General features: G+C 37.8%; 1 protein-coding gene across 1 annotated transcript in view; it reads right to left on the bottom strand.

Moving 5' to 3' along the window:
- PPP2R3B (protein phosphatase 2 regulatory subunit B''beta) overlaps positions 1–13,152 on the bottom strand; it is a gene marked incomplete at its 5' end in the record, with an annotated part of 46,483 nt that extends 33,331 nt beyond the window's left edge. The window contains one exon of the mRNA XM_080612628.1: positions 12,805–13,152. Within this exon, the coding sequence (XP_080468754.1) occupies positions 12,805–13,152 (348 nt within the window). The remainder of the gene's footprint in view (positions 1–12,804) is intronic.
- Between the last annotated feature and the right edge of the window lie 380 nt (positions 13,153–13,532).

Below are 13,532 nucleotides of genomic sequence, written 5' to 3'. Positions count from 1 at the left end.
TTTTTTTTAATTTTGTATCCAGCTCCCCTCTCCTCCTCCTGCTTCTTTACTGTGACTTGTTATGAAGATATTTATTTCTTTCGGAAGCAGGAGAACAAAAAGGGAATTGACAGGGTAAGAGTCATACATGTTGTGGTTGGCTATCAAACTGCAGTAAACAAAACTGGCAGTCACTCACTGTCTTTTAGGAAGATCGAATCAACTAACCTGTGATAACCCTTAGGACACAGGGAAGTCAGTGGGGAGCTAGGCGCACAGCACAAAACAGCACCCTGCCTGGAACTTGAGATGAAGGACTGGGGTGTTAGAGTAGGAGAAGAATCCTACTCTGGCAACAGATAACCATTCCAGACCAAGATGTTTGGTTTGGGGAGGAAGGTCAAGAAGGTTGTATTGCAAGGCAGACTGCATTTCAGGTTAAGCAAAACAGGCCTTGCTTAAAATAAGGAAAGGTATTTTCTCACCTAAATTGCTTTCTATTTCACCCCTTTTCACCAGGTGATGCACTCCCATTCACTACTACAGTCAGAGTCTTGTTTGAGGTGTTTGTAGTATGTCATAAAGATGACTGACTGCCACATGCAGAGCTAATCTAAAAGACTGGAGTTCCAGTTTACCTGAACCTGCTGAAGAAGCCTTAGTAAGAAATCAGTGTTCTGAACTCAATTTTGGAAACAGCTACAGATTTCCCTCCTTTTTTCAGATGGAGCTCAGGGTCCATCATAACTTGATCAGCATATTAAGTATTTTGAATATTCTGTGTTTCATTGTCATGATATTACTTCGCTGCCTGAGGTAGATGTTAAGTCAGTCCCATAGCCTAATATTGTTTTAGCACTATTGTCACTAGTCTGGTTTCAAACCTAGTGGTTGTTTACATACCTGCACATAGTATAGTTGTCAAAATTTCACAGGTTGCAATTTATGAAGAATCCACATGCAATTAAGCATTTAGCTGCTCTACAATGTGAGAGGTAAGTACACTGGCAGCTATTAATCACCTCCGTTTCACCATCTGAACAGAAAATGGTTTTGTATTGCCACATTTAAGGAGACTGAGCATTTATAAAGCAATGTGGTCAGGAACCCCCATAAAATCTGATTTAACCTTTTCAGTCATAAATTATGTGCAGGAGAAGAGGAAAGTCAGCTTCCACCCAGCTTGAACTAGGAGGGTTCAGATATAATGTTACATTTATTCTAAATCTTAATTCTCTCCAGTGAAAGCTAAGGCAAAATCCTTTTCTGGGTGAAGGGCTGGATGCCAGCCATGAAGCTGTTCAAGTATCCTGGCAGCTTATTATTAGCTAAACAAACAGAGGGAAAGATGCACGCTCAGAGCTTCCTTCCAAAGCTAAAGATAAACACTATGAATGGATCTGACTCAAGGGACTGTAGCTAAAGAGTTTACCATTTTAACAGAGATCTGAACATACACAAAAGTAACATAACACAAAAAAATATTCAAGCAAGACAAAGATGAGCTAATTCACTAATATTTTGGGTAATGTGGAGGAAATAGAAACCTAAAGAATATCCAAAAAACCCTTAAGCATTTGCTTACAAAAATGTAATTTCTTGTCAGAAGCATGTACTGTCAGTAAAGTCTTAAGAGATTATGGAGAACTAACGTCAAGTCTTTGGGAGAAAAAAAAGCATCCCAGTATTACAGAAAGCTTCCAAGAAAATAACTTAAATATGTAGTGAGATGTATTCAGCCATACAAAACCTTTAGCTGCTGGGGTCCAGTCTTCAACCCACTAACATGTGAACCAAGATGACAGAAAGCATGTTTGCCCTTTGGAGACAGTTTAAGTAAGGCTGAATGAAAGCAAGCCCAGTGGCAAGCTTGTAACCAAACAGAATCCCTCAGCCTGCAATGCTATAGAAACTAGAGTGGCTCCTGGGTTAACTGTGGAAAAAGAACTGTCAGATCTCCACAGCAGCCAGTGTAAACGGTTACGCAACTAGTGTACCCCTTCCCAAAAGTAACTGATTAGTGAGGGGCAGAACGGAGCAGTTAGGAGAAGATAAGTAAGGCAAGTAGCATCTTTCTCAATAAAGAAAAAAAGATGAAACAGCATGACTAACTTAGTACTAAAGGTACATTTCAGATGTTTAATGTGGAAAAAATGCATTACTTATAGAAGCAAATAGTCCAGGAATATATGTAAGTCAAGCAGCTAACCATGCTTGATAAGACATAGCTACTATGAGGCAGCAAAGAAAGATTATATAAATATACTCAAAGGCAGACAAATGAAAGCAATAGTTCTTTGCTAGGCAAAGAAAACAACCAAACAAAACTCCTGAAATGCTGGGTTCTTCTCTCCCCCTCCCCCCCCAAGTCTTCACAAAATATTGTGGACTACACTATCAACATTATTTAATAAAATTAAGAGTTATTCCTAGGCCAGGTAGTCCATACCTGGCCTTTGATATACTGGAAGATGCTGGAACTAGAGGTGCTTCACAATTTGCATAAATATTAGGTGTTTAATAATTAATTGATTCCTAATTCCTTAGATCAAAGGTCCACATTCAGACTGAACTTCTAACAAACATAACCCAATTTCTGCAAAATGCATTGCATTAGATGCAAGTGACATTGCACTTCACTAAAACAAATGCTTGCTAAGTAGATGCATTATTTACATTAGCCTGCAGATCTTTAATTTATTACTGCAGACCAGTAGTAGTAGGCTGTGGATCTCAACGTACTGAGTAAAAACTGAGGAGAAAGATTAGAAGGTAATGTCCATCTCAGTCAGATTTCACTTATGATTGATGAAGTGAGAAAGCACAACTTAGTCAGGCTTGGTAGCACCTGCAGTACCTTTCTGCTTAACACTATATATAGCAATGCCCAGTGTTGACATGATATAAATAAACGAATGAAAAATGTTAGTGCTTCTCTTTGGAAAGAATTCCAAAACTCTCTCTCAAGTCTTCAAAAAGGCCCTTGCAGGGGAAAACCTCTTTATAGCAATGGACTAAAGTCTCATTTGTCCAAGCATGTTATTTTCCACTATTATGGCATAAATAAAGCATTCTGCTCTTAGGAGACTACAGTACAAAGCATGATTTACTGACCTTGGATTTTAGTAGAGCAGGTACTGTAAAACTTGAACTGTCTAAAGAATAGGAAAAGAGAAGAATAAATGGGAAGTAGCAAAGAAAATTGTTTTATCCATATAACTGCCTATGCAATCAAGAATATTAACATCTACTGTCAATGTGATGCACTTGGGAGTAAGGGGGAAACCCACCGATACCAATTTTTTAATACTGAATTCACAAATATTGATTTTTATTTTAATTTCCCAAACCCCATGGCTATCCTGAAATAAGGAAGCATACAGTTGAAACCTATCTCTCCTTATCCTGATGGATAAGGACAGGGATTTAATAGGATTCCAAATGATCATTTTCCCCACTTCTTTAGACACCCAACTTGCTTCTTGCTGTTAACTTCCCATTTCTAACTGCTCTGTATGGGAAGAGAGCAAGAGAACAATGCACTTGTGAGCTGGATAACAAAATACTACTATCCATCCATGGAGAGTCACCCCTTTTCAGCAGTAAAACTGACAAAACCCAAGGGAGTCTACAGTGTCGAGATCACACAAGGAATCAAGTTGTTATGCTCATACCAGGCTACTAGCTACCCAAACCGATTTAAAGTTACTGACTGAGGAACTGCCAGATGTTGTCACTGTAGTTAACAAATCTACCCTCACAGGAAGAAACTGATCCTTTGGTCTTGGAAAGAAGTTCACGAAAATTTGGGCCTATATGAATTTTTCTCTTTTTTTTTTTTTTTTTAACTGGAGGATGCAATGCCTCCCCCATAGAACATGCAGGCAATGAAAAAACATGGAAGTCTGGCATGTGCATGCCAGTACTCTTGGATTAGACACAGCAATGCCTGGAGCTCCTTTCCACAGTTGATCATAGAATCATAGAATAGTTAGGGTTGGAAAGGACCTTAAGATCATCTAGTTCCAACCCCCCTGCCATGGGCAGGGACACCTCACACTAAACCATGTCACCCAAGGCCTCATCCAACCTGGCCTTGAACACCACCAAGGATGGAGCATTCACAGCCTCCCTGGGCAACCCATTCCAGTGCCTCACCACCCTCTCAGTAAAGAATTTCTTCCTTATATCCAATCTAAACTTCCCCTGTTTAAGTTTTAACCTATTACCCCTTGTCCTGTCACTACAGTCCCTGATGAATAGTCCCTCCCCAGCATCCTTGTAGGCCCCCTTCAGATACTGGAAGACTGCTATGAGGTCTCCACGCAGCCTTCTCTTCTCCAGGCTGAACAGCCCCAACTTTCTCAGCCTGTCTTCATACAGGAGGTGCTCCAGTCCCCTGATCATCCTCGTGGCCCTCCTCTGGACTTGTTCCAATAGTTCCATGTCCTTTTTATGTTGAGGACACCAGAACTGCACACAATACTCCAAGTGAGGTCTCACGAGAGCAGAGTAGAGGGGCAAGATCACCTCCTTCGACCTGCTGGTCACGCTCCTTTTGATGCAGCCCAGGATGGAAGAAGCCAGAATTTTTAGGGAGCAAGACAGTGAATAAAAAGACACCAGTTAGATGTGATATATATGGTCATGTTGGTAGCCCAGGAAGCATAGTCTGATCAGATTCTCTGCTTATTACCAAAAGAATGCTGTGTAAGTACACCATGGCCTGTTATCAGATTATAAACAAGAGAAGATACATGTCACCTTGCTATGATTACACTTCCTGGACTCCAAAGACATAGCATGGGCCTTTTTAGATTGCTAACTGCACCTGGCAGACTAACTTTAGCAAGCATCAACACTAGATACTATAAAACCAAAAGCCTGACAGTTAATGGATGGCTTATATTCCTTTCAGAACAATTCTCACATTCTCTGCCATCCTAGGAAAACATTATCAGTTTACATTTTATTCACTTGTGTATAGCATGAACAGAGATTTAATGGAAACAGGATGTTGGAATGGTGTTCTGCAGATAGAGCCTATTTACTATTCATGATCTTCAGATGACCTTATCCATCAGATCATAAAAACCAGGTACACCCAAATTGATGCTGCTGAGGTGGCTATTAAATGGAGTGAGGCACAAGCAAAATATCTAGCATGGATTATACAAATGAAAGTCACACTTGGTCTAATAAGATGTTGGGTTTTTACATTTGAGATGAACCGTGATGCTACAGATACTAGGCACAGAGGAAGCTGCAATCCACAACATAGACATTTGCAACTTTACCAAACAAAGACTCTAAATAGCAGAATAGATTGCAATGAAAAATCAGTTCAGGCAGATTCAGAACGCCACTGAGATTTTCCTACAGGAGACAGTAGTTTTTATAAGCCTAATATTACATAACTTTGAAAAGTCACACAGGCCATTTTTGATATTTAATCATTTCTAGATTCCTATTATTTACCTTTTGTCACCTTAATTTAGAAGTTGACAGAGTAATCTGGTATAAAGAACACAAATGGCAATGTTTTATAACTGTCCAGCAACTTACTTAAACGTTACACCAGATGTTCAGTACTTCCATCAGTTTGACATGAACTGAATTCTCAATTCTTTCAAAACCACGTTTATATCTTGGAATGTCATTATTTCCAAAGCTAGAATGATTGGTATATGAAAGCACAACTGCTACTTTAATTCCAGAATCACAGGCTAACACAACATGTAATTTAGTCCCTGAAATCACAAGATAATAATTTTCAGACCATGACAGCTGCAGGTCAGCTTCTTGGTTATACTTTCACTTGAGATTTCCCTCCCCGAAGATCTTAAAGCAAAACCAACAAATTGGGAAGTTTACGATACAGACCTATTCTACAAGTCAGTAAGATCACAAATCGCAATTTACCAACCAATAGTGGGATTTCTGGTAGAACTTCTATAGAGACTCTTGAACTAATATGACTGCATTGATCATGTATCAGTGTGAAATCATTACTTATACAGGAACTGGACAGGCAACAGAAACTATACTGGTTTCTACAAAGCTAAATGAAAAGTCATGTACTTCCAAACTTGCAAACAGGGTATAGTGGTAAAGGACAATGCAAAGGAAGAAGGCAAAGCAAAGCACCTGGTCACTGGTAACTGATTGAACTTTAGCATCCAGTATGATAACTAAAGGAGCAACTACTACATATGAAGAGATAAGACTTTAGTAATAAGACAACTTAGAGGTATGTATTCTCAAATCAATGCAACTACTTAAGTTGCCTTTCATTCAGTTTTTCAAAACAGTTGTATGTGCAAAGCATCCAAACTTCCGAGACTCGGCCACAGGATATTATCATTTGTATTTTGTAGATTTTTCTTGTAACATTGCTTGCTGAAAAATTTTGTGCAGTCATTGACTGGGTCTTTCAGTGGACAAACTAGTTCACTGGATGATCTGCATCAATGGTTTTGTACTGAAGTACACCCATACATACGTCTGGCCTCAAGTGCATTTCTTGCTGGCAGAGTAAGTGTAGAGCAGATGGAGAGGTTCTAAAAAATACACGATGGGTTCTCAAGCATCACTGAAGGGAATAAAGAGAGCTGCCTCCTCTATATCAATATCTAATTTCCTCCCAGACTGACCACCTGTTAAAAGAATGAACTGCTTAAATGACTGATGTAAATCTATAATTAAGCTTAAATACTTTGAAAGATTGAGCAGAGAGAAGAAATTGGAAGTAATGATCTCATACAGCTATGAACTTTTTTTTTGTTTGCTTTTGAGTTACACAGTAAGGAGTGCCTATGATTAATAAATTTTATCCAAATATTTGAATTTGCAGGATTCAGGTGAAATTTAAATTTGAAGAAAACTACATATAATTCTGAATTCAGTTTTTCAGCACTAGAAATGCCCAAACCTCTCAAGACTGGGTGTAATGATAAGAAATACTTATGAGTTTCAAGTGCAACTGCCACTTTGAAAGAGGACAAAAGATCACTGTTTCTTCTAACAAAGCACAATGTGCAAACAGAATTGATACTACTACTACTAAGAAAAGTGTAACATTTATATCCCAGGGCATAAGATGCCATTAGAATAAGGAGCACTACCAAAAAGCTACAACAATGAATAACTTTCAGTCTCATTTATACAGAAAATGAATAGCTGGTTCTCTGATCAGCATAAAGATTCTTTTGTTCCAAGCTATTCAGTACAGCAAAGCTTAACAACGAAATGTACTACCACTGTTGCTTATGCTGACTACTGTTATTTCACTACACTTGAAACTAATAATGATTTTCTAGGGAAACCTATAGCTGCACTCTTCCAGACCTTACTATGAACTTCTGTTGCCCTTCCTTTGCTGGCATCATAGAAGGAGTTTTATTGTGAACACAGTAGTGCTGACATCTGTCATAATACCTTGTTATCATCATTAAAGTACATCAGTTTGATACCAGGTTATTTACAGTCTGCCTTTAAGCCATGGGCTTGAGTTGGAAGCCAAGTTCACCATCCTCCCCAGTTAGTGATGGAACACGGCACTATTAACACTAGCTTTGCATAACACACTGTTAGGGAGTGTATGTGCTAGACCACACTCAGCCCTTCACAGTATAACCTGGAGTGCAGAAAAATGCTCATACTGCTTATGTAACCCAGACTTAGTTAACATTGCTTTTACTATTAATGTATACAAGGTAGGAATCCAGACACAGACAACATACAAGACTACACACTTGAAATGTCAAGACCAACATCAAAGCTTGATAACCACTGAAGTGAAAAGCTGGCAGTATTTAAACGGTCATTCCTTCTTACTTTTCTGATGATTTATGAACATATTTTCCCTCCTTGCAGTCCCCCCCCCAAAAACGTACCTTACAGTACACCTGCAGAACATGCAGATGGCATTCCATACCAGTTTAATGGATGAGGTATAAGCCTAGCTACCCTTTAACTCAAGTCCTCAGAACTTACTTGTTACAAAAAGGAACTGTTATTATTATGCTCAAACTTCTGTCCATGTTAACAGGTTTCATTCTAGCCTCCCTTTAAACTAAAATAGATTCTAATAGTACCACTTCATTTGAATCAACTAAAAGTAACAAAAATTTGGCAAGAATGTAGTGATGAATAAAGCTATGCAGCAATATAGGAAACTAGTAAAAAAAAAATCAAATTATAGAAATATGGGACAATGAGCTTTAATTAATTGTCAGGGGATAACAAGCAGGAACAGTATGCTTATCAAGCCAAGGATATACAGAAATCAATCTGAGAAGTACCTTTATATCAAAGGTTGACCCTGAAGAGAAACGGAAAACAACTTTGAAGCATTTCAGATCATATCACATTCTCCCTGCAGCAGCACCACCCCCTGAAATGCCCATAGGGAATTCTGTGAATTGTTTCCCCAGATGCCTTGCACACCAGCTGGTTAGGATTAAACATCTTGCCTGCGGCACCTTTTAGGCCTTAAGGCCTGGTATTTCTGACAAGGTGATGAACAGTGTACAACTGTGTATACCCCGTATGTTTAAGATAATCTAGAGTGCCAGAAACACTGTTAAATCCATGTACAGTAGTGTTAAGGGTTAGAAGAAAGCTATTCTTCAAGCTTGAAAGTTACAGCTCTAGAATGTCCTTTCTTTACAACAATATATTCATAAAATATTAAAGAGTTAAATGTTGAGATTTTCCTAAGCCTCTGATTTTCTGTTATTTTAACACATCTAGTGCATACAAATCACAAGCCTACTTGCAGAATGCCAAGTGCTCGCAAGCCTTTCACATTGCATAACAAAGATGACCAGAACTTTGCAATTACAGTGTTTGTACAATGGATGCAGTCAGACACCAACCTCGCTGTGAGCAACACCATGAAAGTGAAGCGAAGTACCTCCTCTAGAGGAAAAAAACCCTAAACCTACAGCCCTAAATAAACACTGTTTTGTTTTCACTTGCACTATAAGATGAAGTCTTCATGGTAGAGTTTTGTCTAGATTTCAAAATGTATGTGTGGATTAAGCCAACAGTTTATTCTGAAGTTGTGTTTTTCCAGAACTTGGCTTTAAATGCTCTGTCCAAATGAACAAATTCCTGTTTGAAGCACCTTCTTTTTGTTCATCTTTAACATAAAGACCACGTAGGTTCTTTCATTATCTGATTCAAATTACTTTGGACTTGCTAATCAGTGGAGAGTGGCTTCAACTATGTTGAAAGACAGCAAATTCTCCTCTGACAAGACGTTAGTGTTTCAGCCAAAACCATGTGGCAACTTCTGAATTTTGCAGAAAAACATAAGCCTCAAACTTTAATTACAACCTAACCTCTGAAAAAGAGGAAAAGATCTCCTTAAATACAATAGCTGTCTGCTGCAGTACTTTTAATGCTGTTTAACAATTGCCATCAGAACACCAACTTGTTTTGCTCATAAGCTACTGTTTAAGGTGTTAAAGATTAAATATCTGATTCGTTTCAAGATTAGTCTTCCAAGAACGCTTCCCATTCTGCAAAACATGTTTTTCTGACAAGTAGAGAAACCTGAAGCATGAAAATGTGGTTTCCTGCACATTCATACTTACTACTTGGTAAGCCAGAGGATGGCAGCTTTCTGTTATCAGCTTTATTGTGTTGTGTCCTTCAAAAAATTTGCAGGACCATTTTAAGAAACAGGAATAAGTGTACAACAACCTTATCCATAATCAAATGTAGTGATTCATCTCAGTAATAATGAAAATGTATCCTGTCAAAATGAGTTTACTGCTAGTACACTGTATTATAAGAATTCCTGTATACAGTAAGAAAAGATTAAATAAAAAAGATGCCAAAGTTGACTTATATAGTCCTAAAAGAAATAATTCTCCAGCTCTTTATAGCTGTATGTAAAAATATCACCACTCCTAATATCACCCTCAGGCACACAGAGTTGAACACATTAACTTCTACCATTTTCTGTGGCTGCTATTTAGAATTTACACAGGTATTACTGGACCCTAAACCCACAGTACAAGTTGGGTTTTTTGTTTGGTTTGGGTTCTTTTTGTTTGTTTGCTTGTTTTTGGTTTTTTTTGGTTTTTTTTTTTTTTTTTTGTGTTGGGGGGGTTTGTCTATTGTTTGGGGAGGTTTTTTGGGGTTTTGGGTTTTTTTTGTTTGTTTGGTTTTTTTTTTTATAAAGCTATCTGAAATATTTTCTTCCATTTTACAGAAATTACATGAGGACCTCAAAGTCAAATGAAGTGCGTAAAACCACTGTGGTTTGATCTGTGAACCATGATTAAGTGCACAAAACCAGCTGCATTACTTTTTACACTGCAGTGGGTAGTTTCTGGATGTATGAGAACGGGTATATTTTGCTTTCTATGAGAAAACACACTGTCATGGCAGAACATGCAATTATGCAACTCTTGGTGGTATCTTAAGATCTTAAGTGTTGAAGCCTGCTCCAAATGTAATTTACACTTCCTTAAAGATTAGAAACTTTTGGATGAAGCTTCAGTTTAGCTGAATAATAAAGCCATAAATAAATTTCTGATTGCTTGGCAACTTCTCCCTGCCCAACTCCTTGGAAAAAACCCCAACCAAACAATAGCCTAACCCTTTAGGTGCTCTCTCAGCACAATACAGACAATTCCAATTAAGAATGTTCTCTTCATTAATCTCTTCCAGTTCTTTTTGCAAAATCTACTTAAGGCGACCAGCCAAGATACACAACACGAAATACAGTACATGAGTTCGCAATTAAGTACATCAAGTAACAGAGGCTTTTAATGGAAGCTCTCCCTTTGCTTCCTTTTATCCAACAAACAAATAAACTGAGCATCTGCTAACTTTCTGCATTTCACTAGAACAGGGAACACAATGATAGGAACAAAGTAAAGAAATAAGTAAATCAAATGTTATGCCCTGCTGTCTGGCTAGCGATTACACATAAAATACAAGTCCCTATTAGTATAAAGTCAATCTAGACAAATTACAGACTGGAAGTGTGATGTCTTGAAAGTAAAAAGTGAGAACTTCAAGTTGTCAAACTAGATTTGAAAATTCATATTTACAAAGACAACAACACTTCAGATTAAATGTTTTAGTGCAAAACAGTAGTCATGTTGTTATTCCTGCAAGTCAAAAGGTTAAGTATATACATTCAACACACACCAATAACAAATAAGAAGCAACCGATACTGTTAAACATCCTCAGCTCTAACCTCTACCCTCACCAACCTAAACAGGGATCCCTGGGATACCAGGAGGTTTGGCCAGTGTACTAGTTAGATACCAACATATGTAAAGGGATTGGGAGAGATGACCACTTAGCAGTGTTATTAAATTATATGAACTTATAGCCCTACAGCAGAAACAGCTTTCCTCTTAACTCTTTTGATATAACGCAGATCCTATACGCAATGCTGAGTTTTGTCAGTGACCACATAATTCTCTATCCAGTTTTAGTTTTACAAGTTATAACTTGTAAAAAGGGCTAGAAATTAGATTGAACTGAACTGCAAGTTTAAACAACATAAATCTCAGGTTGGGGGCAGGGGCGTCATTCTTGAATAGAGGGCATTGTTCCTTAGAAAGGAAGCACTGAGAGTACCATGCAGTACGAAAACAATTACTTTGTTAGTATGCAGATTCAGTGGAGCCAAATTTGAGTCTTGTACCAACAATAGTGCCTGGTATCATTAAACAAAGGAATATTTGCAGTCAAGGCAGTATGTTATAAAAATAACTCTGCAACGAAACACAGGGACTTACATTTATCCACCATTAGACTGCATTTAACAGTGAAAGGGCCTCATTTAACAGTGGAAGAGTTTGTTATTTAAAGTGTGGCATCTGAACCATCAACACTTGCTTTGAGTTACCTCTGGCAAAAGTTAAACAAGAGGTATCTAGCAACTGGGATCTATTTAGTAGACTAAATAGCCTTTGTAAACTACCACATCTGATAGAATGATAATTTTTATTTTAATATAAAGTGTGATATGTATTTCATAAATGACATCTGGTTAATCGTGGCTATCTGACCCATCTATCCAAATTTTGTCTTTTACAACTATTTCTCTTTCTTCAACTCTAAATATGGGTCCTTTCCCATACTGGGCACAGCTCAGTGGACACAAGGACATTATTGAAAGCTACTTTTTAATTACAAGACTATTTCCAGCTTTTCCACCTTCTTCCAGTTTGTCCACAGTCTTCCAGTTTGTTCACACCCACTAAGAAATGACATAACCTTATTGCATAGGAGAGGCAATACTTTGGAAAGCAGGAATCACATGTTCTGACTTTTCCTTACCTATGCTGCAAACACTGAAGCAAACATAACATGTAAATTAGTTGCAACACAGCTCAGTATTGCATTATGTTTGAAATTATAGCTGAAAACCTGGGTAGATATAACAAATCCAACCAGATGTACTGGATATGGAATTTTTAAGATGCCTTCCACTCTTCAGTTTTAAAGAACAAAGACAATATTGCTCTTGATAGAAAAAAAAATGGAAATAGAGGGAAAAAAAAAAAAGGCATTTTTCTTTTTGTGTCTCATTTTTCATTTTGTGTCAGGCACTCATAAAAAGCAACAGAGCTGCAAGGAGCCAGAGAGTCTTTCGGAAGCTTCGACCATCTAGCCTTTAGCCCTAATGACACACAAACATTGACATTTTGTGTTCAATGCTGCTGCTTCATTCTGCTCCGGGCACCTCCTGTGGAGAAACTAATTACTTGCATGACTTGCCAATACTACAAACACAAACTTCACTTCCATTTAAACAAATAGGTCTAGTAAGAAAGAAACAAACTTACTACTCTGTTTCCTGAGGATCGACGTGTTGTTCTAACATTAGAGGTGTTCCTTGGGTTGGCTGGAGTTGCCAATGGAAGAGTATTAGAAACTTGAGGAGGACTGAAAGACATCAAAGGTAATCTAGTATCTCCAAATATGCATTGCTTGGAACTGGAATTTTTATTAGCAAACCTCTCATTTTTACCATTTCCCGAATCTCCACTACCAATCTCTGTTTTTTCCTCATTCTTGATTCTTCTCAAGCAGTCCTTTAGTGTCATCTGAGTTCCAGGCTGACTCAACCAGCACAAGAAGAGTTCATCCACCTTCATTTTCAGTACAGGTTGCAGAACTTTCCCAGGTGACATTTTCTACCAGTTTCCTTTTTTGTTGGGTCAAATTCTAAGTAAGGTTTGGCAATGATCTACTTATTCCACTTGACTCTCAGTGTTCCACATACTTCAAGCTTCCTGTTAAGAAAAATGCTATCATTTAATCTTACAGTTTTAACAGTTTTTAAGATTTATAGTGTTGATATTTATTTCCTCAACATAGCAACAGGAGTTGAGATACATGCTAACATGAGACTAGAACAACATTTTGTAAGTGTAAGCCATTAATCAATCAGAGTCAAATACAGAGGATAATTTCTTTTAAAAGCATAGTGTGGAAATAATGGAGACTGGAGAGAAAGAAGCTGCACTCAGACTTTCTCAAAGAGTTATCCAACAAATGTTCTTCAAGCACA

Source organism: Psittacula echo, assembly GCF_963264785.1.
Source record: "Psittacula echo genome assembly, chromosome: 3".
Lineage (NCBI taxonomy): Eukaryota > Metazoa > Chordata > Aves > Psittaciformes > Psittacidae > Psittacula > Psittacula echo.
This window is presented reverse-complemented; position numbering and strand designations above follow the sequence as displayed.